The sequence below is a fragment of the Paramormyrops kingsleyae genome, chromosome 12 (genome assembly GCF_048594095.1).
Source record: "Paramormyrops kingsleyae isolate MSU_618 chromosome 12, PKINGS_0.4, whole genome shotgun sequence".
In the NCBI taxonomy this organism is placed as follows: domain Eukaryota; kingdom Metazoa; phylum Chordata; class Actinopteri; order Osteoglossiformes; family Mormyridae; genus Paramormyrops; species Paramormyrops kingsleyae.
Window position 1 is genome coordinate 20,209,818 of NC_132808.1, and position 25,009 is coordinate 20,234,826.

The 25,009-nt window shown below is 50.5% G+C and overlaps 1 protein-coding gene across 5 annotated transcripts in view; it reads right to left on the reverse strand.

Moving 5' to 3' along the window:
- The window catches only part of ppargc1a (peroxisome proliferator-activated receptor gamma, coactivator 1 alpha), a 35,385-nt gene extending 10,689 nt beyond the window's left edge, over positions 1-24,696 (reverse strand). Inside the window, exons 1-9 of one of the 5 annotated variants that reach the window (XM_023832329.2) lie at positions 24,497-24,696; positions 21,189-21,368; positions 10,092-10,286; positions 8,878-9,000; positions 7,724-8,069; positions 6,821-7,618; positions 6,006-6,051; positions 5,733-5,806; positions 752-1,664 (exon numbers count right to left, since the gene is read on the reverse strand). In XM_023832329.2, the coding sequence (XP_023688097.2) occupies positions 752-1,664; positions 5,733-5,806; positions 6,006-6,051; positions 6,821-7,618; positions 7,724-8,069; positions 8,878-9,000; positions 10,092-10,286; positions 21,189-21,368; positions 24,497-24,544 (2,723 nt within the window). In that variant the 5' untranslated portion in view covers positions 24,545-24,696. Of the gene's footprint in view, positions 1-751; positions 1,665-5,732; positions 5,807-6,005; positions 6,052-6,820; positions 8,070-8,877; positions 9,001-10,091; positions 10,287-21,188; positions 21,369-24,496 lie in introns of all 5 variants that reach the window. The other 4 variants (XM_023832330.2, XM_023832328.2, XM_023832327.2 and 1 more) reach the window with 4 other exon arrangements.
- Positions 24,697-25,009: the final 313 nt, after the last annotated feature.

A 25,009-nucleotide genomic window follows, 5' to 3' on the forward strand; every position in this document is an offset into this window, starting at 1 on the left:
GGCTCATTAGAGCTACTTAACCTTCACACCCTCCGCTGGGGAAAGCTGACAAATGAAGGGGGGGGGGGGGAGGGGGGATGGGGGTAGTTAACACCTAACGGCCCATGATTCCATAGGAATAGGGGTGAAGTGCTGCGGGGGTTCCCACACCCACAGTGTGACGCAAATAGGAACCCCCCCCTCTCACCAGTCTCGAATGGATTCTCCCTACTGACCCAGGCCTTTTCAGAAGTGAAATATTTGAACTGCTCTCATTTGCATTATTCATTCATTCAGCTGCTTAGCTGATGCAATTTTACTCCTTCATCCAGCTGGATATTTTTCAGGAGAAACTGAAGTGGGTTTCTTGCTTGTTTTCTTATAGATGCACCATACATCTGTTAACATATTGGTATCGGCCGATATCCGTTGAAAATCAAGATATCGGTAATGGCCCAATTTGTCAATTTCGCATGATATTGCCTGGCTGATTTTTAAACTTAATCAATATTCAATGTTAGCAGCACTGGAGCTAAAGCTAACTCATAGTTGCTGTTTGGTAAGTTTCATGGCTGGCAACTCGGTATTGGCGATGTTAGACAAAAATATACCGCTATCCCACACGGTGTATCACTATGATTGATGGTTATGAGTTGCCTGTTATAAGGATTATGGGTTCACATCCTTATCTAGCTTTCCAGCTCCTGCTCTTAACGGCACAGGCAAAGCCTGCTGGGATACGGCACCAACAAACACCATTTGGGAGCCTTACCGTGAGCCGGAGCGGCTGTACGGAGAGCGGGAGCGGGGGCAGGGTGACGGCTGGCGCCGGCGGGACGTAGACCGCGAGCAGGGCCAATGGAAGCGCTGAGGGGAAACCGCAGGGGGCGACACCGAGGCCCTGGATGGGGAGCAGCTATATGGGGAGCAGGATGGCGAGCTCTCGAACAGTAGGTCCAGAGGGGAGGTCTCCCATGGGCAGAGGAGGAGCTCACGCTCGTCCTCACTGTCCTCCAGGGGCAGCCCCGGGGGCAGGTAGTCATCCCAAGCGCCTATGTCCTCAGGTGGGAGGGGGCGCTCCGACTCCACGTCGATGCTCACAGCCCGCTGAGGGGGTCCAAAGTGCCTGTTGAGTTCAGCCCGGATCTCCTGGTCTAGGAGCGGCTTCCTGGCGGTTGAGCTTAGCTGTCTGGCAGGCGCTGGCTGGTCCTCCGGAGTGTCCTGCCTGCCGAGACCGGTCTCGGACTCAGAACCGTTCCCCGACTGCCCCGCCAGCGAGGAAGAGGAGGAGGAGGAGGAGGAGGAAGGAGGTGAGGAAGGCTGGCCAGAGTCCGCACATTCCGCACACCTTCGCTCCGGGCCGGCCGGCTGGGAACACAGGGAGACGTCCCGCCCAGCGCTGGTGCCCGTGGACTGGCAGTAGTCGTGGTCGCCCATGGCTCGGGGGGCACCCCGCTTCGCGCTGGGGGCCGACGCCTTGCTCAGCTGGGCATAGAGCTCGCCGTGTTCCGCGCCCTCCAGTGCCACCGTCCCGGCGGTGGCAGGGAGGGGCGTGTTGTCACAGAGCCGCGCACGCTTGCTGCCCATGGCCGACGAAGGGCACGAAGGCAACTTGGTTTTCATCGACGGTTTGAAAGGATTCTCTTGACTGGTTTTGTGAGGAGGTGTGGTGGGTGGTGTCAGACCTGTGAGGGCGGGGGGGGGGGACGATAAAACAGAACGGAATTATAATAATAGGATGCCCTGCAGCCTGTTTACAGACAGCGGACACACAGGCTTGATTAAAATATTCACTTTCATCGCACTTAATCCTCATCCGTATTTTACTGCAACCATGACAGATTAATGTAATGCTCTGTGTAACTTAATATAGCAAAGTAGTACATGGCGGAAGCACTGCACCCTATCCTGACCTTGGCAAATCCCGCCGCATGAGAAGTCACATGCTGAGACCAGGAATAACAAGAGAAGACAGCATGCCAGCATTACCACTCAACCTTTTCCATGATAACCTATGTGCCACGTGCCTTTCGTCCAGTTAAAAATGCTATCATCAAAATGCAGAACCCAACAATCCCTAGTAATGATTTGACAAAATTCTTTTTTTTACAGATTCAGAAGCAGAGGTTGCCGGAGTTTGATCCACATTCCAGCACAAACCGTCACTACAAAATAAATTATCCGCCCCGCTGAATATTTCCTAGTTCTTCCTCCGGGTTTTGCCCCCCACGACACCACCAGATTAAAGCCAATCCGACGGACTTTAACGAAGCCTGGACTCAAAATGATTCCCGCCGAGTTCAGGGGACGTTAAATTTAACGCGTGTCATTGTCGGCGCTTTACGGGGGAGATATACGCTGGCTGGAGGCGGGCAGTCCCGTTTGCCCTTTACCGCAGATGCCCGTCGCCGCCGCGCATAATAACGGCCATCCCTCTGGCTCCAGGGCGCCAGGCTGCACCTAAGCTAATTAGTGACACCCGTATATTTTATACACACATACATATATGATATTAAACTTGTAATGAAAGCACAGGCTACTGGGGAATCCTGTGACTCCCCTTTGATTTATGCCAAAACAGATGGCGATTACGCGTAAAGGCCAGAGAGGCAGGACTTTATAGGACGGTTAACGCACTCGTGCAAACAGCCAGCTCAGGCGGCCCACTTTCTCCCCCGTTCTGGAACTTTGGGAGTTTAGAGGTCGGGACTCGAGCCCCTGTCACGTGATCCTGTGGCACATCCGACGTGGTGCCCACATCCCGTCCCTAATACTCATTTTACTGGGATCGATGGACGGAGGCATCCAATGACAATGGCATTCGCCCTACGGAGACATCAGGACGGGAGGTGGCAGGCGGTAGGTCCTGCAGGGGTGCAGACCAGACGCTTTTTATGGCCGCGCCAATGAAATGAGAGGTAAAAGGAAGGGGCGGGGCCTGGGAGGGGTCTGCCAAGGCAGTGCCATCTGTGCACAGAATGTACACAAGGCTGTAAAATAAGGCCCGTTAATGGCACGAAAATAAATCAAATGAGATAAATATGGGCCTCGTGGCAGGAGAAACGCGCGTGACTGCGCGCGGGCGCAAAGCGGGCAGCTTGGGAGGCTCAGGCTCACTCTGCTCCAGCTGTAAATCCGACCACATCAGCCGGGCCAAAGCCTCGTCCTCCCCGTATTTCACAGCGGCCAGCCAGGTGCTCGAAGCAGCTCCCATTAGCTAAATATTCGGACACGCTGACGACCCACTGCGACGTCCTAAGTGGAGAGCCTGAGGCCAGCTATGTAGCCTCGGCTTTAAATTGCAGATCCCGAATGAGGCAAGCCGATCCACAACCCCCCCAACACCCCCCCCCCCACCCAAGCCCCATGTCTTCCTTTTGTAGCATCCTGACAAAAGGAGCAGGTTTCCAATTAAACCCCAGCGCTCCGAGGGACATGAGCCATTGTTTGGGTTCCGCAAGTCCGGGGGATGCAATGGCCAGCAGTGACACCAAGGGTAACAGGGGCTGCAAAGGGGGCATTAATTATGGTCCGGGCTCCTTCCAGACACAAGCACGGCGAGCGGGAGCGCGCAGAGGCCGGGAAACAGGACCACTGCACACCGTTAGCGCAGGAAACACACACAAAAAAAAACCCGGCACACCCCTAAGCATCAGCTAACTAGGAATGCTGGGAAAGTAGTCAGTCACAGGACACTAGAACAGGTAAACTGGGAAAGGCAAACCAGGACCACAACAAACAGAGAATGCGGGTAGGCGGGCCAGAATGGTGGGACATGCACGGTTAGCTTGAAGAGTTTGAACGTTAACAATGACGCAGGCGTCCACATTGCGCCCGACTACATTTTCGGATTCAATATTTTATTCACAGAAAAACCGTCACAGAACCTGGGAATCCGATCGCCACCTTGCAATATCTCCCGAACGAAAAGTGGCAGCTCATTTTCAAATCAGGAAGTTCACCGTTTTAACGGAAAACAATACCAATGCGCAGGCCATTTTGCAAAAAGACCAGTTTCTATGATAATTCACTTCCCACTCTAATCCTGGTTTGGCTGGTTCATACGAAGACTGAATCTCAAGTGATGGTTTCATTCTCCCAAAAACCGACACTAACAGAAAGCGCAGACCTTTATTCGCTACGAGATTTTCAGCAGGGTCACCGTGTCACATGAACAAATTAATCCCAATGTTAAACTGCATATTTTGCCTTTAATTTTCTCATGTACATGTATAATAAATATTAAAAAGGATCAGCAGGGCAAGACCCCACGGATCAGGCTTGTAGAAACAGGGCATTGAGCTGAACTGAGTCCAATGACACACATTCATTAGCTGAACTGCTGAACTTGACATACTCTCCGCTGAATGGACAGATGCCCTAAACATAGACACGACCCAGGGGTGGGGGGGCAACAGGTTCTGAATGAACCGGTAGGTGTTATAAAAACGGAAAAGCGCCAATGTGACTTCGCATGTTCCCATCGCTGCTACCAGGGAGAACGACATCAAACGGCGCTTTGAGCGCTTGGAGCCCTTATTCCACGTGGCTCTGAACCGAAACTCCGCGCTAAAACAGCCTGGGCACGTCTCCCTTCCCGGAATTCTGCCAAGGCTACCCTAAGAAAGAAGCTCCATCTAAACATACATGGAATCAACCTGGCAATTTCTAGTGCGGCTCTGCAGTACGCTCACCCCTCAGGATACTCGAAAAATTCTAAAACAGTCTCTGCCCAACTGGCTGCTTCACTTTAACCTGCGTCCAGGGTCACTCTAGGGTTCAAACGACTTGTTTGTGAAAGAAAAACAGGAATGAAAAAAAAAAATCTTTTCGTTAGCATTCTGCTTGACTGGAACGTCAAGAACGTAAATTACCCACCAAAAAAAAAAAAAAAGCAAAATAATAAGAAAAGAAGCAGATATTTACTTTTTATTGACCTGGAATGATTAATCACAGCTTGTGGGACACTGATGTAATTACCCACTTGGCTCATGCAGAGAGAGTGGAAACCAACGCCCTCTGAAGCCCAGTATTTTAACATCAGCTGCCATTCACTTCATTACGGTTTAATTACCTTTGCCTATACTATTCACTTACACTCTTAATTATTAAATAAGCAATACTTGGGATGAACAACAATAACAATAACGCCTCCCTCTGCATTGACCTCATTTAGAAGAAGGCGCCGTTTACATAAATACCAGCCTCAACATTGGAAATTACCTCAATGTCTTTAATCAAATTAGCAGATTGTCTGAAAAGGTGAAGATAATATCAACAAACTGAATTACATGGCAAAACCAATTAAAACAGTGATAATGCTACATCAATTTGCTGGCGACGTATCAGGCGAAATAGAATCGCAGTCAACTGGCATTAGGATCCAGGCCAGACAGAGAGGAGAGATATTAACTCCACAGTTGAGAGACAGTATCCAATAAATCCACAGAGATTGGAAGATATAATCAATATGGCGGCACATAAAAACACACGCGGGCACACGCAATGTTCCTTAACCTTGAACCCCTGAACTACAGAACTATCAGGAGGAACAGAGAGCCTGACAGAATAGGGCCCTTTTAACCATTTACAGACCATTTCACAGGGCAGTGATTTTCCATTATCAGCAGATTCATCTAATGCCTGGAGTTGCGGACGTGCAAATTGAGATTTTGCGAATTCCCCTTCACCGAGAATTAATGGGATAGCCACTTGGTAGTCATGTAATTACCCAGAAATGTCGGCTCTCTTACCTGCGGTCCCTGACAGTTCCACGCTCAATGTGCGTTCAATGGTTTTGTTTTCAAACGGTGATCCCTTGTGGTCACTGAAACAGAAGAGGGACACATTTTGCCACAAGAGTGAAAATCTTGTTTGGTTTTGTTTGGTCAATGGTCTTACAAATGGAAATGAAACGAACTATGTGCCTCAGTTTTTAGTTTTCTTGTTTTTTTTTTTGTTTGCTGGTTTGTTTCGTTTCTGGTTTTCGCTTGTCTATAAAATGTTTGAAAAACTCTCTCACTTACTTTGGAGACTCTGGGGTCAAAGGAAGTGGCAAGATGGTTGGTTTGGCTGTAGAACACAAAGGAGCATGGATAATTATTTAACTAGTCCACACTGAGCGAGGAAGCAATCACTTCCACAACTAAGTTCCAGTCTCAGATTTGATCACTGATAGCGGTGTGGTTAGAAACACAACCCTGTAATGTTCTGAGGTTTTTTTTCTTTAATTATTTAATGTGGTTATTAAATTAGACCCCTTTTTTGACTGAAAATTCATTGTTTGAGGCAGGATGAGGTAATGACATACACATTCTCAATGTGAAACTAACTTGGCTGAACAAAAAAACAGCACAAACCTTGAACAACACAATGTCTGAAACCTGACTACAAGACTTAGAAGTAATTTTGCATGCAGAGAAACAAAGCAGAAATAGAAAGAAGAGTCAGAGAAGCTTATGCAGTTGCCTGAGGTGCTGATTATCTCCAACTGCAACTAAGGAATGCTTTCCAGTTAAACAACTATATCATTATTGCAGTGCTTGGCTATAGCGGTATACACAAACATTCAGCTCAATCTACCCAGAAATGGGTTGGCTTCAAATGCATTAACGCATTAAGACATAACTGCATCCTCCTGTCCCATTTACAGAGGCTGCTAGTGCTGCGTGAATTGAATGCGCCTTGCATATACGCAGCCTGTCTTTACTCCTGTTGTGACGCACACGCTCAGACTGGCTGTTAGGTTTGGATTAATGCAGCGGTTAGTAGGTAGTCAAACTCGGAAGCGGTTAGAGTTGGAGAGGGGAGGAAGGAGGGACAGGGATGCTGCGATGATTACCTAACAACGGAAGGACCTGGTCGCCGGGGTGCCTGCAGAGTGCCTGCGTGTGTAGGTGCGGCTCTTGTGTGACGGAGGGCTCAAGGTCTCCTACGGGAATTACGGAGTCCGGAAAGAGCGGGCTCAGAAGGCCCGGTGAGTATGACACGGGGCTGCCCAAGACGTCGCCATCAACATCGTCCTTGGCATGGTCACCCCGCTCCGTATGCCCGACCGTCACCTTCATCTCGACCCCTTCACCTAACTCTCTGGCCTGAAAGGCTGGCTCGCCTGGACCCTCGGATATTGGGTGTTCTGGGGCATGCCGTTTGGCCTGAAAAAGGCCCTGGCTGCCCGTCATGGCCTCCTTGCTGGCCTGCCTGGAAGACCCATCGCTTTCCCAGGTGCGAGGAAGCGTCTTTCTCGCCGGAGGGCTTGCGGACAGACCCCAGTGGCTCGGGTGACGGACTGCCTTCCGGTTTGACGTTAGCAACTTGCTAAGCAGAGGGTGTTCCGGCGCCTCCCGTTTCCTGATGGTCACCGTGATGTGCCTATCTGCATGTCTGGCCCCGCCCAAGTTCTGGCTAGCCAAAGTGCGGGCCTCCTCACGGCAATGCTCACAGCTGTCGGGCTGACCCGTCTCTCTTGGGGGGAGAGAGTAAGAATGCATGTACCTAATGAACCTAGCGGCAGGCAGGTGCCCCGTATCCAGGGAGGACTGCTGACCTGGAGGCCTTCCTTCTCTGCCGGGCGGCCCGTGCTCCAGTCTGGGGCACATGTGGCCATTCCTACGGGGTCCCGGGGCGACGGGAGAGGGTGCTGCGGGTTCAGACCGTCCCTCAGTGCCGGCCCCACAAACGCAACGGCTCCACCGCCCACCGCTCACACCTGCCACCCCACATGCTCCAGCAGCCCGGCTCTCACCTCGCTGGGGATGCGACGGCTGCCGCGGAGGCAGAGACGGCACGGGTGCGGGGGGCGGCTTCGTCTTGGAGGAGGACGATGAGCAGGAGGAAGACAGTGAGGAGAAGGAGGATGTGGAAGAGGAGGACGGGGACGACGAGGAAGAGGAGGCTCCTCCAGCTTTGTCCTTGCCGCTGTTGCTGCTGCTGCCGCTGCCGGCTTGGCCGCCTCGCTTTTGGCTTGCTTTGGTCCGCAGGACCTCATCGCTGGCTGTGAGGTACTTGAGCAGCTCGGTACAAGGGCGCCTCACTGGCCTGTTCTGCTGCGGGATGGAACTCCTCTGCTTGCCGTTCCAGGGGTTCTCTGTCTGCATCAATTCAAGAATTCAAACTTAACAAGATATGCTTGAAACTATCCCCCCCACCCCCCAACAAAACAGTAGCTGATGGCTGCCACTTGTGCTCCCAGTTTGATCTTGGGGGTGGGGCGAGAGCACAGCCTCCTCAGGGAGCCCTCGAGTCATTCTGCCTCACCGGCGAATGAGTCAAAGCCCCGTTTTAAAATAGACTTCAGAAACACATCAGCGAAATCACAAAATAGCTTTTTCTATATTTGCCAATTTGCAGAACTACACTCGATGTCTCATATCAGCCATGTTCTCGGATTCACGACTGATTTGCCCATTTCTGCTTCGCGGAAACTTGACAGATTTGCCCATTTCTGAAACAATCTCCTGCAAAGTGGTACTTAATTTTTAAAAATTGTTTTCTGCACCTTCATTGATAATTTAAAACATTCAACTAAAAATGTCTTAAAATATGGTCACTCAGCTTCTGCCCAAAGTTAATGTAAAATGCACGTAATTCAAATGAATATACTTTTTTTTTCATAATTAAGGTTTAAAGACACAATTCCCTTTACCTGATTCATGTGAACAATGTGACAATGTTAAGGAAGAGGCGTGACATGCAGTATGACAGCTTTTATATGTTTATAATTTCAGGCAATGATAGTGATCCTTTTTTCTTATCATCATCATCATAAATAGTATTTATTACTGCCTTATTCCAGCATGTAAAATCTTAGGGTTTCATTAAAATTTCATCTTGCCCACAGCAAACCGCAAGCAGCTTATCTGCGGCGTTGCGCGGGAGCGGCGCAGTGTGTGTGGCTACCTTGGCGATGCCGGGCGGCGGTCGGAGCCGCTGACTGCCTGCCACATGGCTCTGCGCCTTGCTGCCTGGGTATTGACCGTAGTCGAGCTGTGAGTTAGTGGGCGCCAACAGAAGCTTCTTCAGCTGAGGAGAGAAGGTGGGACAGGAGGATGAGTGAGTTCCGGCTGCCCATGACCGCACTCAAGGATACCATCGCGGTCAGTGTCTAACGGACGTTTTCTGAGCAGTGCTGTGGGTGCCGGGTAATCAGGTTTATTTGCGGAGGAAGACATGCACACAAACAGCGCATGCAGGCTCAGATCTTACAAATATGTCCAGCAGCCGCCTGTTGACACAACACAACATCCCCAAAGGGACCGAGTGTCCAAGGCATGTGTTCATGCAACATGGATGTGTGTCAGTGGTCCAATGTAAAGCCAAATTAACCAAAACTGAAGCAAAACAGAGCTTGGCTTCCAGGGCTGATGGCCTACGCTGCCTGCTGATGGAGAATCCCGGCTGTGGGCGGCAGACAGAAAGCCCTCACTACCCACGCTCCTCTGGGGTGAACGAACGGACGTGTAGAAGGGTTTTCTTTGAATCCAGCCCGCAGTCAGGCTTGATTTAGCACAACTGGACTCGGACAACCTGCATCGCATGCTGCCTAGCAACGACATACAGCGAACACAGATCGATGTCCATTTTTGTGGCTTAGATTAAGGTTGGGCAATCCTGCCCTGGGGGGACAGTCAATTAATTAATTAAACTTGGATAGACAATACCGTCACCTGACTGTAAAGATCAGTGGACGATTCACATGTATGAAAACCAGGTGATGTCATTTTCTATCCAAACAACATCTTTAGTTAATCAGTCGAAGGCTGGGCTTCAATAAAAGACTACAATGCCTACAGTTACCCTGGGATGTGATTGGATACCGTTGGCTTAGATCCACTACCAAGGCCACCCAGGCTAAATCACTTCAAACCAGTGTCCTTGCACCATGACAGCGTCTTGCTGTAAGTGTCGCATGCTACCAGAGTCGGGAAAACAGAGCCCTGTTCGTTGAAGGCGTATGAAGGACTTTCCTATAGCACCTGTCAACATGATACTTAACCTGAGCCGCTCTAGTTAATTATCCGGCAGTATCATTATCCGCCTTCAGGAGTCCAGGGACAGGAAGTGGGTGGAGGTCGTGGGTGGACATTGATCATTTCCAGCTTTAGGTGTCCTACCAGAGACGGCTCCTCAGCTTCCTGCGCAGGTGGCGAGCCGTCGGGCGTGGAGGGACAGCTCTGCTCGCTGGTGTTGGTCACATCCCCGTCCGCCAGGGCCTCGAACGAAGGCAGGCCATCCTCGTCCACCGGGATGCTGTCCAAGGTCTCCGTGAGGACTGCCAGGAGATTGGCCTCATTCTCCTCATCTATCTTCTTAGGAGCGGAAAAGGGGGGGAATAGCACAGTTTAAAAGACTCATGATACATTTTTTTTTTGTTATTTTAGTACCATGTTTTGTTAGCATGGAAATATCTTTTTTTTTTTCCTGCAATAAACATCCGCACTGCCGCTCCTTTTAAATTCTCTCTCTCTCTGTTTCGCCATGAGTCAGATCAGTCACTCACGCGGAAGGCGCGCGGCTTAGCGGACCAAAATAATACACGCCCAAAGAAACCCATTAGTGCGGCAGACGTGCGCTTACACATTCCGCACAGCCGGGGAACGGGGGGGGGGGGGCGCAAAACAATGGAGAGGAGGCTGACTGGCTTCAATCTTTGACGCTCTCTGCGGAAAGGAGTGATGACATGTCGACAAGATGTTCGCTAAAAGTCCCGAGATAAGAAGAATTATGGTGCGCTAATGCCGAACAAATGCCTTTAAAAGTATATCAGGAGCCACAGGAGCTGAAGGATTGAGCAAATGAAAATCTGTCACTTCTTTTCTTTGAAGATGCCTCAGCCTATTCATGTTGTATTACAGAGCAAAGTAATAATAGCAAAGATGCACTTTGTTGAGGAAGGTACAGGTTCCAGCATTAAACCCAGAGCGCTCAGCTTGGCCAGGTCCCAGCATCAAGCTCATAGGACACAAGAGATCAGATTCCAGCTTTTTGCCCACAGGACTCACAGGTCTGGTTCCAGCATTAAGACTATTGGCCAAAATAGGCCAGGTTCCAATATTAAACCCATAGCACTCAGTTTGGCCAAGTTCCAGCATTATGATCATGGATAAAACAGATCAGATTCCAGCATAAATCCCACAGGAATCACAAGCCAGGTTCCAGCATTAAGATCACTGGATAAAACACATCAGGTTCCACAATCAATCCCCTAGGAATCACAGGCCAGGTTCCAGCATTAAACCCACTGGACACCCAGGCCAGGTTCCAGCACCAAACCCAAAAGCACCCAACTAGCATCCCATAGGACTGGCAGGCCAGGTTCTCCTTGGAGGAAATGCGGTGTACAACATGATCTTTTACAGTCACGCCTCTTTAAGTTTCCATATGGTCACATGCTGTTAAGACCACATTTTAAATACACAGAGAACAGCAAACGGATAAACCTACAGGCGAGATCTCAAACAGGCCGTGTGCAGGGTGACCGCGTGTGCAGGGTGACCATGTTTCCTGGGTGACCGCGTGTGCAGGGTGACCATGGTTTCCTGGGTGACCGCGTGTGCAGGGTGACCATGTTTCCTGGGTGACCGCGTGTGCAGGGTGACCATGTTTCCTGGGTGACCGTGTGTACAGGGTGACCGCGTGTCCAGGGTGACCGCGTTTCAACGTTTACTGTCCCCAAGCTGACCGTACACCCAGGATGGCCATGTCCCCAAGGTGACCGTACACCCAGGATGGCCATGTTTCCAAGGTGACCGCGCGCCCAGGTTGACTGCGTGTCCTACGACATGCTGTTCAGGGTCCATACACGGGCAGCAGTAATCTCTAGTTAACATTTCAGACTGTTAACCAAAATGCCAGCAGGGGCCTCGCAAAGCCGCTTGTAAGCATTTCCCAGGGAATTAATGTGCAGTTATAATGCAAACACAGAGGCCCAGATTACCACTAAGGGGGCCAGGTGCCAGTCAGGGGGGGTCATGACAGAGGTACCCAAGCGCTGACATGCCATTCCGGATCATTCTGAGGCACAGCTCCGATACCTGGCCGTCGTGAAAGTGCCCATTTCTGGCACCTGCTGGGCAGCGCAATTGATGCAGAGTGATGCTGTAATGCGCCAATGCATTCCTCACGCTCGGAGGGATCCGCATGTGTCCGTCCGAGCATGTCCACAGTTGTGTGTGTCTCTCTTCATGGGTGTGTGTGCACACGCGCTGAATGTATCCGTAACCCAGTCTGTATATATTTATGCGTGCGACTCTCTGTATGTGCAGTCGCGCATGTCTGTTTGCCCCATTAATCTAATGTTTCCCAGCCTAGTACCAGCTCCATAGCCAAAAATCTAAAACAACATTACATACATGTAACGTGTACCTAACATATATGTCTTAGTCTATAGAATCCCTCACCAACTTAAAATGATCAGTTTTCTCAGAGTAGAAGCTTCTAGAAAAATAACCACTCAAACACCCATCCACCTCCCCCCCCCACCCACAGTTCACACACACACACACACACACTCACACGTAGTAAATGGACCTCACAGAATTAAAGAGATCTTAGCAATCAAGAGCTTGCAGTGAGATCACAATATATTAGCCTAATTCAATTCTAAAGGGTGCCATTCATGCCATTTTTCTCAAAATGGTTCAATTAGCCATAAAACACCCAGGCAAATGGAAAGCACCTTGATTGCTCCGCCTCTCCCAGACCCCCCCCCCCCCCTCCCAGAGGCAGGAGGCATACCATCAGCCATTCATCATCAGGTGAGCCCCTTCGTTAACCGGGGCTGCCGCAGAAACACTCCTCATTCTCGTTCCGTTTCACGGGCCGCTCTGTCCCGTTGATATTCAGCACGCCACCGGTGACTCCACGCCCATTCCCGCTTCCCTGGAGTCAGAATTAGATCTACCGACGATCACCTCTTGAGGGATTAGAGACCTCAAGCGACTGGGAATGGGACCGGGGATCAAATTTCACAACAAAGCGAGAAATATGTGAATAGTTTTAACATCATCTCCTCCATATAAGCAAAGAGATCCAACAAACCAGGCAAACTGAGGCTGGATTCTTACAAAAACATCCCTAATCGCTCATGCGACCAGACTGCACAGCCGTATTTACATTCTGTACCAAATACGAAGGGAGCAGGTCCACTCACCTAGAAAATGTGACCGATAAATTGACGAGAGCAGCGCATGGGTGAAATTCCCATCTTGACAGTTTAATTGAGGTGCTGCATTTTCCAGGTTTCCAAAGCATTCCCTGCGATGAGGTCAAATGGGAGGGGTACGCTTCCCATACACGGCATCATCGGAATTAGGGACAGGGGGCGACACGTGTGAATCCCACCGAGAAAACGCATTAGATTAGATAAACACATAATGTCATTCCCCATTATTACTCTGGTCACCGATTTAGAGGGAAATAAATCAAAGTTGCCCGTGACGAGACGATTGGCCTGCTCGCGCGCCACGGGGAAATGCGGGCTTGGAACCGGAGGCTAGTCTGGGCCCGGCTACTGGGAAAAAAGACCTCGTGTGCAGGGCAGACTGATGCAGTAAACACACTCCGGCCAGCTATAAACAGCCTCGTTTCCCTGGCGACGAAAAGTCCAGTCTCCCATTCCATCCAGATAGGGGACTAGGGAGCATCTGTGACCTAGCGACCTTCCGAATAGACCCCCCTCCCCACCTTCTGAAATCTTCTTAAAAAATAAAAAAATAAGGACCCCGCAGTCCAAAATCTCAGAAAATATGATCAATTCCATCACGGATTAATTTTTGATGGGACAGTCAGTCCCACCTGCCAAAAAGTGAAATCTAAAAACATCCCTGCCGCCCATTCCATCCCCTGGGGCACGCTGACATTCCCAGTCTTCCCTCTGGCTTAACTCGCTGGCCGTAGATAAGCAGAGACAGGGGACCTCTCTGGCTCACTTACACACCAGCGCCTTCGGTGATCCGGTGTGCTGATTTCTGGCGACCTCCGGAAAGGGCCAGTGCTGCGGCTCGCCTTTCTCCACAGATTCCAGCTTCAGTCGGAGCGAAAGTGGAACGAGAGGCCAAAGGTGAGGAGCGGTGAGAACCTGCCGTGGCCTTTCCAGAAAGCTCCGTGGGTGCAATATATAGAAATCAGAACGCTCACTGCTGCCCACTAAAAACTACAAAACAAAAAAACAACGATAGTGCACAGCAAGTCTTCCCCCCCAATGTCCATCTCCCGGGGGTCAGGACTCAGGAAGAGCTCTGCAGCTCTCACTCCATAAACGAGCTCCTGGATTCCTGACAGCCGGCTTGATCTTAGCGGACGACACGTGATCCGCTAACCTGGCAGCAGGAGAAGGAGGAGAGAACAAGCCCAGGTCACCGGATTCTGCTGATTCAAACACCTTATTAGTGTGCCAGACCGTTAGAGAAGCGAATCTGACAGCTAAAAGCCTCCCAGAGCCGAGATAAGAGCCGGCAGGGCGAGTCACGCATCGACTGCAGTAGGAAACATGTAAACCATGGTGGCTCATTGGGGAACAAGAGCAGATAAGGTGCAGGGGATGCATCTGACAGCGGAGACTGCGGAGACTGCGGAGACTGCGGAGACTGCGGAGCTCCGAGCCGAGCCGCCGATTGGGGTGTCGCAAAGGCAATATTGGGAGATATCATAGGGGGGCGGCAGGAGCGCAGGCCGGGGAAAAAAAATAAATGATTGTGGTTTTGTCATGAAGGTCGGCAAATTCCCCAAACTGACAAAATAAATGAGAAATCCCCGAGGAATTGTGCAGAAGGCTGCTGAATATGATTATAATTTCAGTTTTCTGCATGACAGAGAAGCGAGGCCTTAACGCGAGGCGATTACACAACATGGCGTCATTTGGGACTCGACGGAAAACACTGCGTTTTTGTTTTTTAACGCTGAAGCAAAGTCGGGGCGAAGAACGGAAGTGAAAATTAAATTCGATCACTATAGGGGACGATTATTCATTTTCGGAATGTGCTCGCAGCACTTATCAACCATTCTAATAGATGTATGAAAATAGCGTGACGGAAAAGTGCGATTTAAAATAACACGTGGAAAGCTATTTGCCCGAGTGGGCAGCAGTAAATCCTCTCCTGTAAGCGTCCCTTTAAGAGAATTAAGTGGTGGATGATGGTTATCGCTCATCAGCGAGGATTTTGGGTTTTTTTCACGCTGTCGCCGTCCACGGTCGCGTTTCACTGTATCATGTGTGAAGGGAAGGTGGGGGGGAGGTGGGGTGGGGCACAGGCTGGCCGAGGGGCGAGGATCGGATTTGAAGGACAACCCCCCGACTGATGAAGTGTGTCGTTAACCTTTGCCCCTGGTGACCTTTTTGGTGTTACCAAAGATGAGTGGCCTTCCAGACCAAGAAGGGCGGAGGCAGGGCTGGGGGTGAGGTGTGGTGGGGGGGCCCACGGCCACACAGAGCCAGCAGGATCAGGGAGGGAGAAAGTATCAGTTAACAGGACAAAAGTGATAAGATATTGTTATGCAGGAACCAGCGTGTGCAGGGTTACGGACCCAATATCAAAAATTTATGGTAATTGAAACCACAGAATCTTTGGAAATGCAGTCAATTTGATTCAGTAGCGAAAGGTCACACTATTCAATTCACACTGGAGTCAGAGTACAATACGGAGAAAACACCTGAAAGCAAATCACCTTATCAGCATCCAGACCTCGGCACTTACACACTACATAAAAGCTATTTGCTGATTACTAAATAAACGCATTACCTTTTACCTTGACGTCTTACCCTCCCCCCCCCCCCCAACCCCCCCAAACAGTCAGAGGCAGCCTTGCTGGAGCCTTGACTTTGTAAAGAGATTAAGCAGCAGTGCTTTAATACACCTTCTAATTGCGCTCCTCAGACCACGGCACTCGTCGCACACTGTAGACACACTTAAAAGAACTTGGCAGGACCATAAATAGTTCTATCTGCAGCACCAAAGATATCTGTATCTCCAGAACCCAGGAACGAGCATCAATGGATGTGTGTTAGCGGGTGCCGGCCAGCGGAGGATTCGTCTGCAGCATCAAACAAAGGCTGAAGGATTAAAAATGAAAAGGGGGGGTGGGGGGCTGGCTTTCCGACAGCCTGAACTCGGCACGCACAAACAGCCAAACACAAATGGAGGGTGGGAGAGTTAACAATCCAGATGAGAGTGAACAGCGAGCATTTGTCCCCAGTGCACCTTTAAGGTAAGGAACGTGTCACCTTACCCCCCCATACAAAAGGTGTCACAACAGAAATATTTTCCGGTTTCTTCTTTAAACCCATTATGAAACGTTGCAAAAAACTTGCACATAACAGGGGGGGGGGGGTAGGGGGAGGGAGAGAATAACGCAGAATCTCAGTTCTCGTTTGCATAGAGCTTCTCCCTGGCTCCAGGTGTCATCTCGCGTTCACCTGGATCTCACTTCCGCGCCTGATTCACCTGCCACGTTCGGTCTTGGATTTCAAGTCAGTCACCTTTCGGAAAACAAACACCCGTGCCAGACTCAACGGAAGCTCCGGAAAAAGGAGCCGCATATTAATCGGACCTTCCATCTGATACCTCTTTCCTGATCCGAAGGCGTTTGTCGGACTATTCCCACGAAACGTGTGCCGTGACTGACAATGAGATGGAGCCCTTGATCTGAAGAACCCGCCCTGACCTGCAGCAGTTTGGCAGTTAGCCTGTCGCTGGGCACTATCAACAACGCCACCATGTGCCCACTGTGCTCTTTGCAAAGGCTGTAACCACGGGTAGTGCACTGCAGCACCGTTAAAAGATCACCAACACTGCGTCTCTTAAGGTGTGCTTGCTGGTCTTCTGGAGTTGAGCGTGGCCGTTTGGTGATGTGACCGCGGTAATAGGAGAAGGCGACACGCACTGAAGGGAACATCTGCAGAACATTTGAAGCCTTCAGCTTGACGTCAGCCTACGGATGGAAAGGATGAGATGCGAGGATCTAGCCAGGTCACGGCCAACCTCCAGAACCAGGGACACCCAACGAGCTTCCATGGGGCTGATGGGTTAATAGCCAGTGAATCACCGCACAGTGACACCCCCACAATGCCCCTACAGGTGAGGGAGGGGAGGGACGGTGGAAGACGGATGCCTCTTCACATCTTGTCAGCGCCCTCGTGCATTCAGCTCGAGCCCGAGTGAAAGGTACCCCACGGCGCAGAACCTCTCAGAATTCGGCACCCATGGGGGAAATACACATGCCGGCATCTTTATCAGTTTTCCGCTTCCTCGTGGGAAGGGAACGACCAGACAACGTGGCTTATTGGCTTAGTGCTCGTGGCCAGGTTACAGTGCTCCTGAAAAGCTCTTAAAGCAGATTACACGCTCATCTAAAAATACCCCCCCCAACCCCCGCCTGCCCGTTCCTCCCCCCCCCCCCAGAGCGTTACAACTATCAATCCACTACATGTAAACACAACCACCTGATATTTAATGTGCTAAACAGCCCCGGAAATCCCCGGAAGACCCCGTCTAAGCCCCCAGCAGCTGTCTCCAGGGGACAGCTCTCGGTGTGATGTGACTCTGCGTGAGAGTCAGCCTGGACCCTGAGAGGGATGATGCGGGGGGGGGGGGGGGGGCAGGATGCAGGGAGAATAGGGGCCAGGGGGACCAGGCCGGACTCTCTTTGCCACAGTGTGTCTTCCAGCAGGGGGGCTGAAGACTTCCATAATCAGTAGAGCCCCCCCCCTCACCAAAGCCGGCAGAGTCACCACAGGTTCAAGCAGGGGACAGGTGAGCCCCCCCACCCCTGGTGTGAGGAGGATAATCCGGCCCCGGTCTCCATCCACTCAGGTGGGTGCGATTACAAATCGGCACAGCCCTAATCCCCAGTGGCTAGGCACCATGGGAGCGTGTCCGTGGGGGGGGGGGGGGCGGTGGCTAATTAACTCACTCTGTTTCCGTACACAGTCCCAGGGGATGAGGGAAGGGCAACTCCTCTACTGCAAGTGCTGACTTGTCCCCCATTTCCTGTCCCTCCACGGCTGGCTGCCCCCCCCTTTAATGACCCCACCCCCCCTGCCACCCACCGTAGATTTTAAACTTTAACACCGTTTGAGCAGGACGGGCCCATGAGAGCCACGGGCAGCTTCGGAAAAACAAAGGTGGGGGCCCAGGCACCGGAGCGGAATTGACAGCCACTTAAAAGATAAGACAGAGTGCGGCAGGACGGCCCGGCACTGCCGGAATGCCCAAACAGCCCCCCCACCTCACCCCCGCCCCCGCCGTGGTGCCGCTTTTAAATAACTCCATCTGACACTCAATATTCTCAACTGTGTCAATATGCGGGATCCCGAAAAACGCAGCACCCCACCCAGCCCGCCCCCTTTCCAGGCTGTCCGCCTGAGAAAATCTGAATTATACAGCACGGTGTGATAATCCGGCACCCCCCCCCACCGCATGCGCCCCCCCCCCCCCGGCGGCGGCAGAGGCTATTGGTGCCACACTTTGAAATGTCAGCATAAATTTGCAGAGCAAACAGCGGAGAGAACAAAGGGGCTTGGATCACGACATGTTTGAAGGTGGGGGGGGGGGGGCACTAATCAATCCACAGGACAGTCCCGTTATGATGATTGCCAGAGAGCTTGAGCAGGAAGCAGCCAGGAAGCAGGGCTGACCCAACGTAGCTGCAGGCCCCCCCCCCCCCCAGCAGCTAATCCACCGGGCCTCACGCGAGCCGCAGCTTGGCCCGGATGATACCAGTAATGCCCTAAATCCCTGCATCTGCTCCCTGCCCCCAAGTCATCCCTAGGCAAACGTAAAAGTCTGCCTGCCCCCCCCGCTGACACCCCCCCCCCCTCACTTCACAAGGCACTAAAAGAAAAACAGCTTCGCTTCCGGGTACCGGTGAGGCAGACGGCACGTCCCTTCCGCCGTGGGTCTGTAGCTGTCGGAAAAACTCCGGGCCCGCATAGTACGGATTCCCCGGCCCAAAATATCAGCCCAACGTGAGAGGGCCCATCAGAAGCGCGGCTCATTTTAACTCTGATTCTCTTACACTGATAATGATAGCTCTGCCATTCCCTGCAGGTGTTACAGTCCTCAGAGGCGGGGGGGGGGGGGGGGGGGGGGAAGTAGGCCATCAAAATTCCCCGGTGTTCGCTAAAATGTTTCTTTGAATCGCCGGCATTTTGTTGACGTTCCGTTTTCGGTTCACTCCTGCAAACACCGACCTTTTTTTTTTTACCCATCACCCCTCAGCAATAACCCAGCCGCGCGCGGTTCCTGCCGGCGCTCTCTCCGATCTCCGGAACACATAAATAAATACATCGGCTACCTGTATCTAATCTCCGACATCTCCAGGCTACCTGTGTACACACTGAAAAGTGCTTTTTAATTTTCCATGTTCTGTTACGCCAGTGAAGAGCACAAACATGCCTGCGATGGCCCGCCCCCCCCCCCCCCATCCTCACCCCACCCCACCCCCCCCCATCCTCACCCCACCCCCCCCCCACCTCCTCAGGCAACTCATGATTTAATAAACAGCAAGTAAAAACACTCAGATTCCACATCTACCTTGTCTTTCGGCCGGTTTTACAGTTCGATTGGCCACATGCTATGCCAACAGGACATTACTCTGCCGTGAGACCACCATATGCCCTGGTTCTCAGCCAAAATTGTATTTTTAGCCATAAGGGCAAGTTTAGAACTGTGAGAAATGGTCCTGAACCAGCATCTGCCAACCATTTCTATCTTCAGCTATTACCCTTGGATCAAAAATTTAAAATAGCCTTAACTGGTTCCCCCTGGTGGAAGGAGGGTGAACAACAAGCTGCATCTCCTGCAGCCCTTTTTCCAGACCACCTTCCGCCAAGCCCACCTGTGACATGTACACAAGCCAACAGGTTGTGAATTAGGGCATATGCAGCATGTGACACAGCGCCCCCGTCTACCTGATGGACTATCCAGGACAGCATTTGGGTTTGGGCGGGGGTAAGATGGGGTGTAGTACCAATGCTGGACCAGAGGGGAAGAAGAGGGTAACCCTGCATTCTTAGGGCAGGCTGTGGTGTCCCCCCCCCCAGAAACCACATACGTATTATCTAATTAGCAAGCAGCTCTGCTCTGTATTTTTTGTTTTTTCTTGTTTTTGTCTTTCAGTTCGTCCAAAAAAAAAAAAAAAAAAAAAAAAACCCTCAGAGCCGAAGGGGAATCCAAAATGTCTGAGCACAACATTCCGATGAATCAGCACTGACAACTCAGCCCCTATGCTAGGAGGACCCCTCCTGCCATGCTCAACCCCCCCGGGGCAATGCCTCACAGAGAGCATCACATCACATTACACGGCTAGCTACAGCTGTGGGGAACGGGGGGCATTGAGGGGTTGGGGGGTAGTTTACGTCAGGGCACAAGGTCAGCCTGGAGTAAAACCGTGTTTACCTGTCACTCAAAGAGCACTGACAGTCCAGCTTTACTCTCCCCCCAGCTGAGCAGAACAGAACCTACCGGAAAGCCCAGAAACAAACCTGACCCGAAACATTGTCTAATAAGAAGTGGAAAAATTACTCATATGCTACCATCCACGCATCTGTCCCAACTTCAGAAATAATTGGCAGCAAGCTGCTCGTTAATTCAGATGAGATGACGTTCGACGTGTTTCCTGAACTTTGGTATGGAGACGCCACAGAGGCCCCGGCGGTTAAAGATTTACCGCAGCCATTTATATTTCACAACATGAACTGTAATCAGGGGCGGATTTTAATTCCGTGCTTCCCAGTCCCCATGAGAAGACAGTGGGGCCGGATTCTGAATAAATGACGGCAAGTCTGATAAACCTACATCGGCATGAAGAGAGGCTTCAGGTGAAAGATTGCACCCTTATTGGCCGACGTTATCTCCTGCGGCAATGTTTCACTTTGAACTTTTGGAGATAAAAAAACAAGAGTTCTGTTTGTAAACGAGCCAGACGTAACGTGTTTTTTTTTTTTGCCAAAGAGTTTTCAAACATACCATGAGCATCAGCTTATCAGTATTCAGCAGTATTAATTAATGTAAGTATAATTTTGCTATTTGAAATGCATTTGATTTGCTTTGATTGAGTCCTTTGGCAAACGATTTGGGAAACAGAAATATATTGATTCATGTAACAGGCAGACAAATGCACATATATAACATCTGTGCAAACTTATAACAAATGAAAATAGTGGAGAGGGAAAAAAAAAATCTTCCCTTTACATCACTGCAATGTGTTCTTACCTCAAACAGGTTTGCCGCCTCATTGCCGTACTGACTGGAAATGACTTCTGATTGGTCGCTATACCACTTGAATCCACCCAGAAAACTGTCTGCATCCAGGTCGCTAACATCTAATTCGGAGAGGTCAAGTTCTGGGAGGTCTGGGCAGAGAGGCTGGTCTTCACCGACCAAGGCGGCACACTGCAGGGACAGAGGTGGGGAAGGAAGGGGGTGTGTCACTGAAAGAGCATCATTAGGGCACAGGGGGATGTTTGCTTTCAGGTTGAGTGGATACACCTGAAAGTCTTTTACCTGTTTATACCCATTTTTCCTCGTAACAACTGTAGACACATTTTCCACAAGTGTCTAGCCCAAAAATTCACATTTGGGCAGAAACGACCTATCACACGTGCCAATAAACTACTAATTCATTATGCTAATTCTTGCAGTGCCACAGTACTCTTCAGAGGACAGTATGCGTGTACCCACTCTTGCAACCGATTGGCTGTTCACGGTGAGGCCCCGCCCACAGTGGCACAGCCACATACAGCACAGCTGTTGCGCCCACAACCTCCCCCCCCCCCCATACAGAGGTGGAGAATTTATTTTTCGTTCTTACCCAACCGAATATGGAGCCGGCCTTTCCAAAGACCGTCTGCTGACATTTCCTGACTTTGTGGTCTGCTTTTGTGCAGGCCTGACCAACAGCTGCTGCCCCACCCTTCTGGTTCGACGGGTGACACCCTTTGACACTTAGACCGGAGGGCCCGAATATCAGAGACACATCAGGGTTGGCCCGCGGGGGGGGTCTTTTTCATGACCCCCCCCCCCCCCCATTACTCAGTGTAAACAGATTCCGTTACATCCCTTCCATTAAAATCACTACTATTTATTCATGTCAAAGATGCTGACCTGCTGTAAGTGTCTCCTTATTTAAGTGTTTACGCCACATATTTAGGTATTAAAATCATAAAACAAACTTGAATTAAGCAAATAAACCCAAATTAAATGATCCATGGAAAGCAGACAGAAGTCTTCTGATGCTGAACCCCCTCACCCACCCCCCCACCCCCCCGCACACAAAGAGTTGTGTGTTTCATGTATGGTGCCCCCCACACCACAGGTACCATGCCCCCCTGGACCTTGCGGCCGGCCGTCACATCATCACCGGCTGCCACATGTGACAAAGGCCGGGGGTGGGGGGGGGGAGATAGCGGCTGTGTAATAAACACAACACATGCTCAGCTGGTGTGATGTCAGCTGCAGTTGTCACCCCGTGACAGGACCTGGGTTATCTTCAAGGGAAAGGTCCCCAAATCTCACACTCCACCAACGCCCGTGGCTGGCACTGCTCGCCTTCAAGGGGGGTTATTTCGGACGCGGAATGTTTCGCCACTATCTGGCCGGCCAAATGTCTTCCAGGGGGAGGCTTGGGGCATCAACCGGCACAAATGGTGTGAAAGTTCAGCTGGGGGCAGTAGCTACATGTAGGTGGCATGCAGGACAGCGGGCTAACTAATACACACAGGGACACAGAAGGAGTCCCGCAGATCAGCCGCTATATGCGCACCGCAATCGCAGACACCGAAGTGCGCATTCACGCGCCCACAGGCTGTGATTAGATGCTGATTAATTGCGGCCCACAAGCCCACCAAACCAACAAGACATCACTTCACTGAGAAATAATAAAAAAAATCAGGCACTTAAAAATAGATTTTATATTATGTATACAGGAAAATTTCCTGAAAAGGAAAATTTCCATTCAGTCTTCTGATTGGCCTCTTCTGAGGATACTAATGGTTCGGCGGGGAGGAGGTGGGGATGTACTCGCGGAGCTCCAACGCGACTCGCACGGAGCGGGGCTGCGGCCAGATGACAAGCACCGCGGAGCTGCCAGACAGTCCTCACTGTGGCAGCCTTTAATAATTAGACTGCGTGATTTACACTTCAACCAGTACAATGCCTGCTGCTGGACCAGTGGCCATTTCAGCAACACCACCAGACGTCAGCAGAGCTGATTCCGCCACTGGGGGGGTTACTTTCATCAAGGCAGACTTATTGACTTCAAGGCAATTAAAGCACTGATCTTCTATCGCCAAAAAGGCAAGAAAACATACAAAGCCTTTTCGATGCAAACGTTCGATGACGGAAGCGTTAAATCCTACGTTTTTGGGGAAAATGGGTTCTGTTCGCAAAATACAAAATAATGTTACACGAAACGAAACACTACGATTACTGTCCAAAAAAGGAACAACTGTTACGAAAAGCACAGTTACGACAGTGCAGGCGTCGGTCTCGATAATGTTATTCCGTATATCTCCGCTTAGAAGGCGATAATTAATGAACATCATGCAAATAACAAGCCAACTTATCCCACTGACCACATGCCAAAAACGGCACTGGTCATACGGACACTGTAACATTAATAACACCCAAGCACAAGATTTTAGGCTACAGATGATGCGCCGTAACGTGTGTTTGGGATGGCATGACACTGTATACCGCAGCATTAAGACCATCTGAAGTATTTTTACCCTTATTTCGCGATGCCATACAACCTGCAAACAGCTTTATTTCAGGAGAATACCTCTCACGATATGTCGAAAACGAATAGTAAACCTTGTCGTTTCCTTAACACATTACCAAAGTGGGAAAAATATTAATGCCACCAAAGCACGCTTTAAATTTAAATGACACTATTAGAGTTTTTCAGCCCCTTGTAGATGATGTCCTACAGCGCCGTCCAGAATAATAAAACATGCGCTTCTTCTTTTTTTTAAATGAATAAGTGGCCATTCGTAAGATCGCTGCCGACCGAGATAAAAAAGTTGCAGTGTACAGATCCCGACTTAAAAATATTTTTTGGCACTCCGCCGCACCAAGTGTCACTGGAAAGACTTCGCGATCGCTTTCGCGTCACGTTATTCGCACGGAGGATACAAACCGCAGATGGAAAGACTCCCGTAGGCATGTAAACATACTTTCCAATTGCGAGGCACCATAAGCGGCACACGGAGGCAGCCACAAGCCAGCTCCGTTGCAACGCTGCACTGAATACCGCTACTGCAATCATACGGTGACGAAACAGCGCATTTGCAAAGTAACAACATAAAAAAAGAAAAAGAAAAAAAGAGCCGTTTTACTTTCCCTCCGTTCCTTATATTCCTACGCTTTGTATTTTATTTATTTCCCCATCGTGTCTTCGGCACTGCGGGATAAAATGCACAGATCGTGCGAGGTATCGGCGACACTAGCGATGCACACTCCGTGGTCCATCTTCGCTAAATTGATTGCCGACCAACAGTTGAGAGCCGGGGCGCGCTGCTCACCTCCAGTTCCGTCCACACGGAGTCCTGATTACACCTGTCCCACGCCATCCAGACACTGAATGGCGCTCGGAGAGTCAAAATCGGCCGAAAGGAAATCCACCCGCTCCGCCACTTGCGCTCACTCAGGGAACTGCCCCCCTTACTGGGAATGAACTAGAGGCACCTGTCTTACAACCGCTCGCCGTCACATGACAAAGCTATTAAAAGTAGGCAGGGGAGTAACTCTGTCAAGCTCCCCCTCCCTAGTACTCATCAATGACGTGCGGACCAACAGGCGGGGTCTGCCGAGTGCCTAGTAAATCTTCGGTCTAACATTTTTCCACAATTTTAGCACCTTTGATATTAAATACATTTCAAAGGCGGTTTACAGGCGCCGCCAGTGCGCTGAGAGGAATCCAGCCGAAAATCCAATTCTGCATGACCGAAAGCTGCAACAGTGAATTTAAATATTCATAGTGTATATTTTATTTTGCAAATAACATACTGTATGTAGGCGGATTTCAATATGAAGAC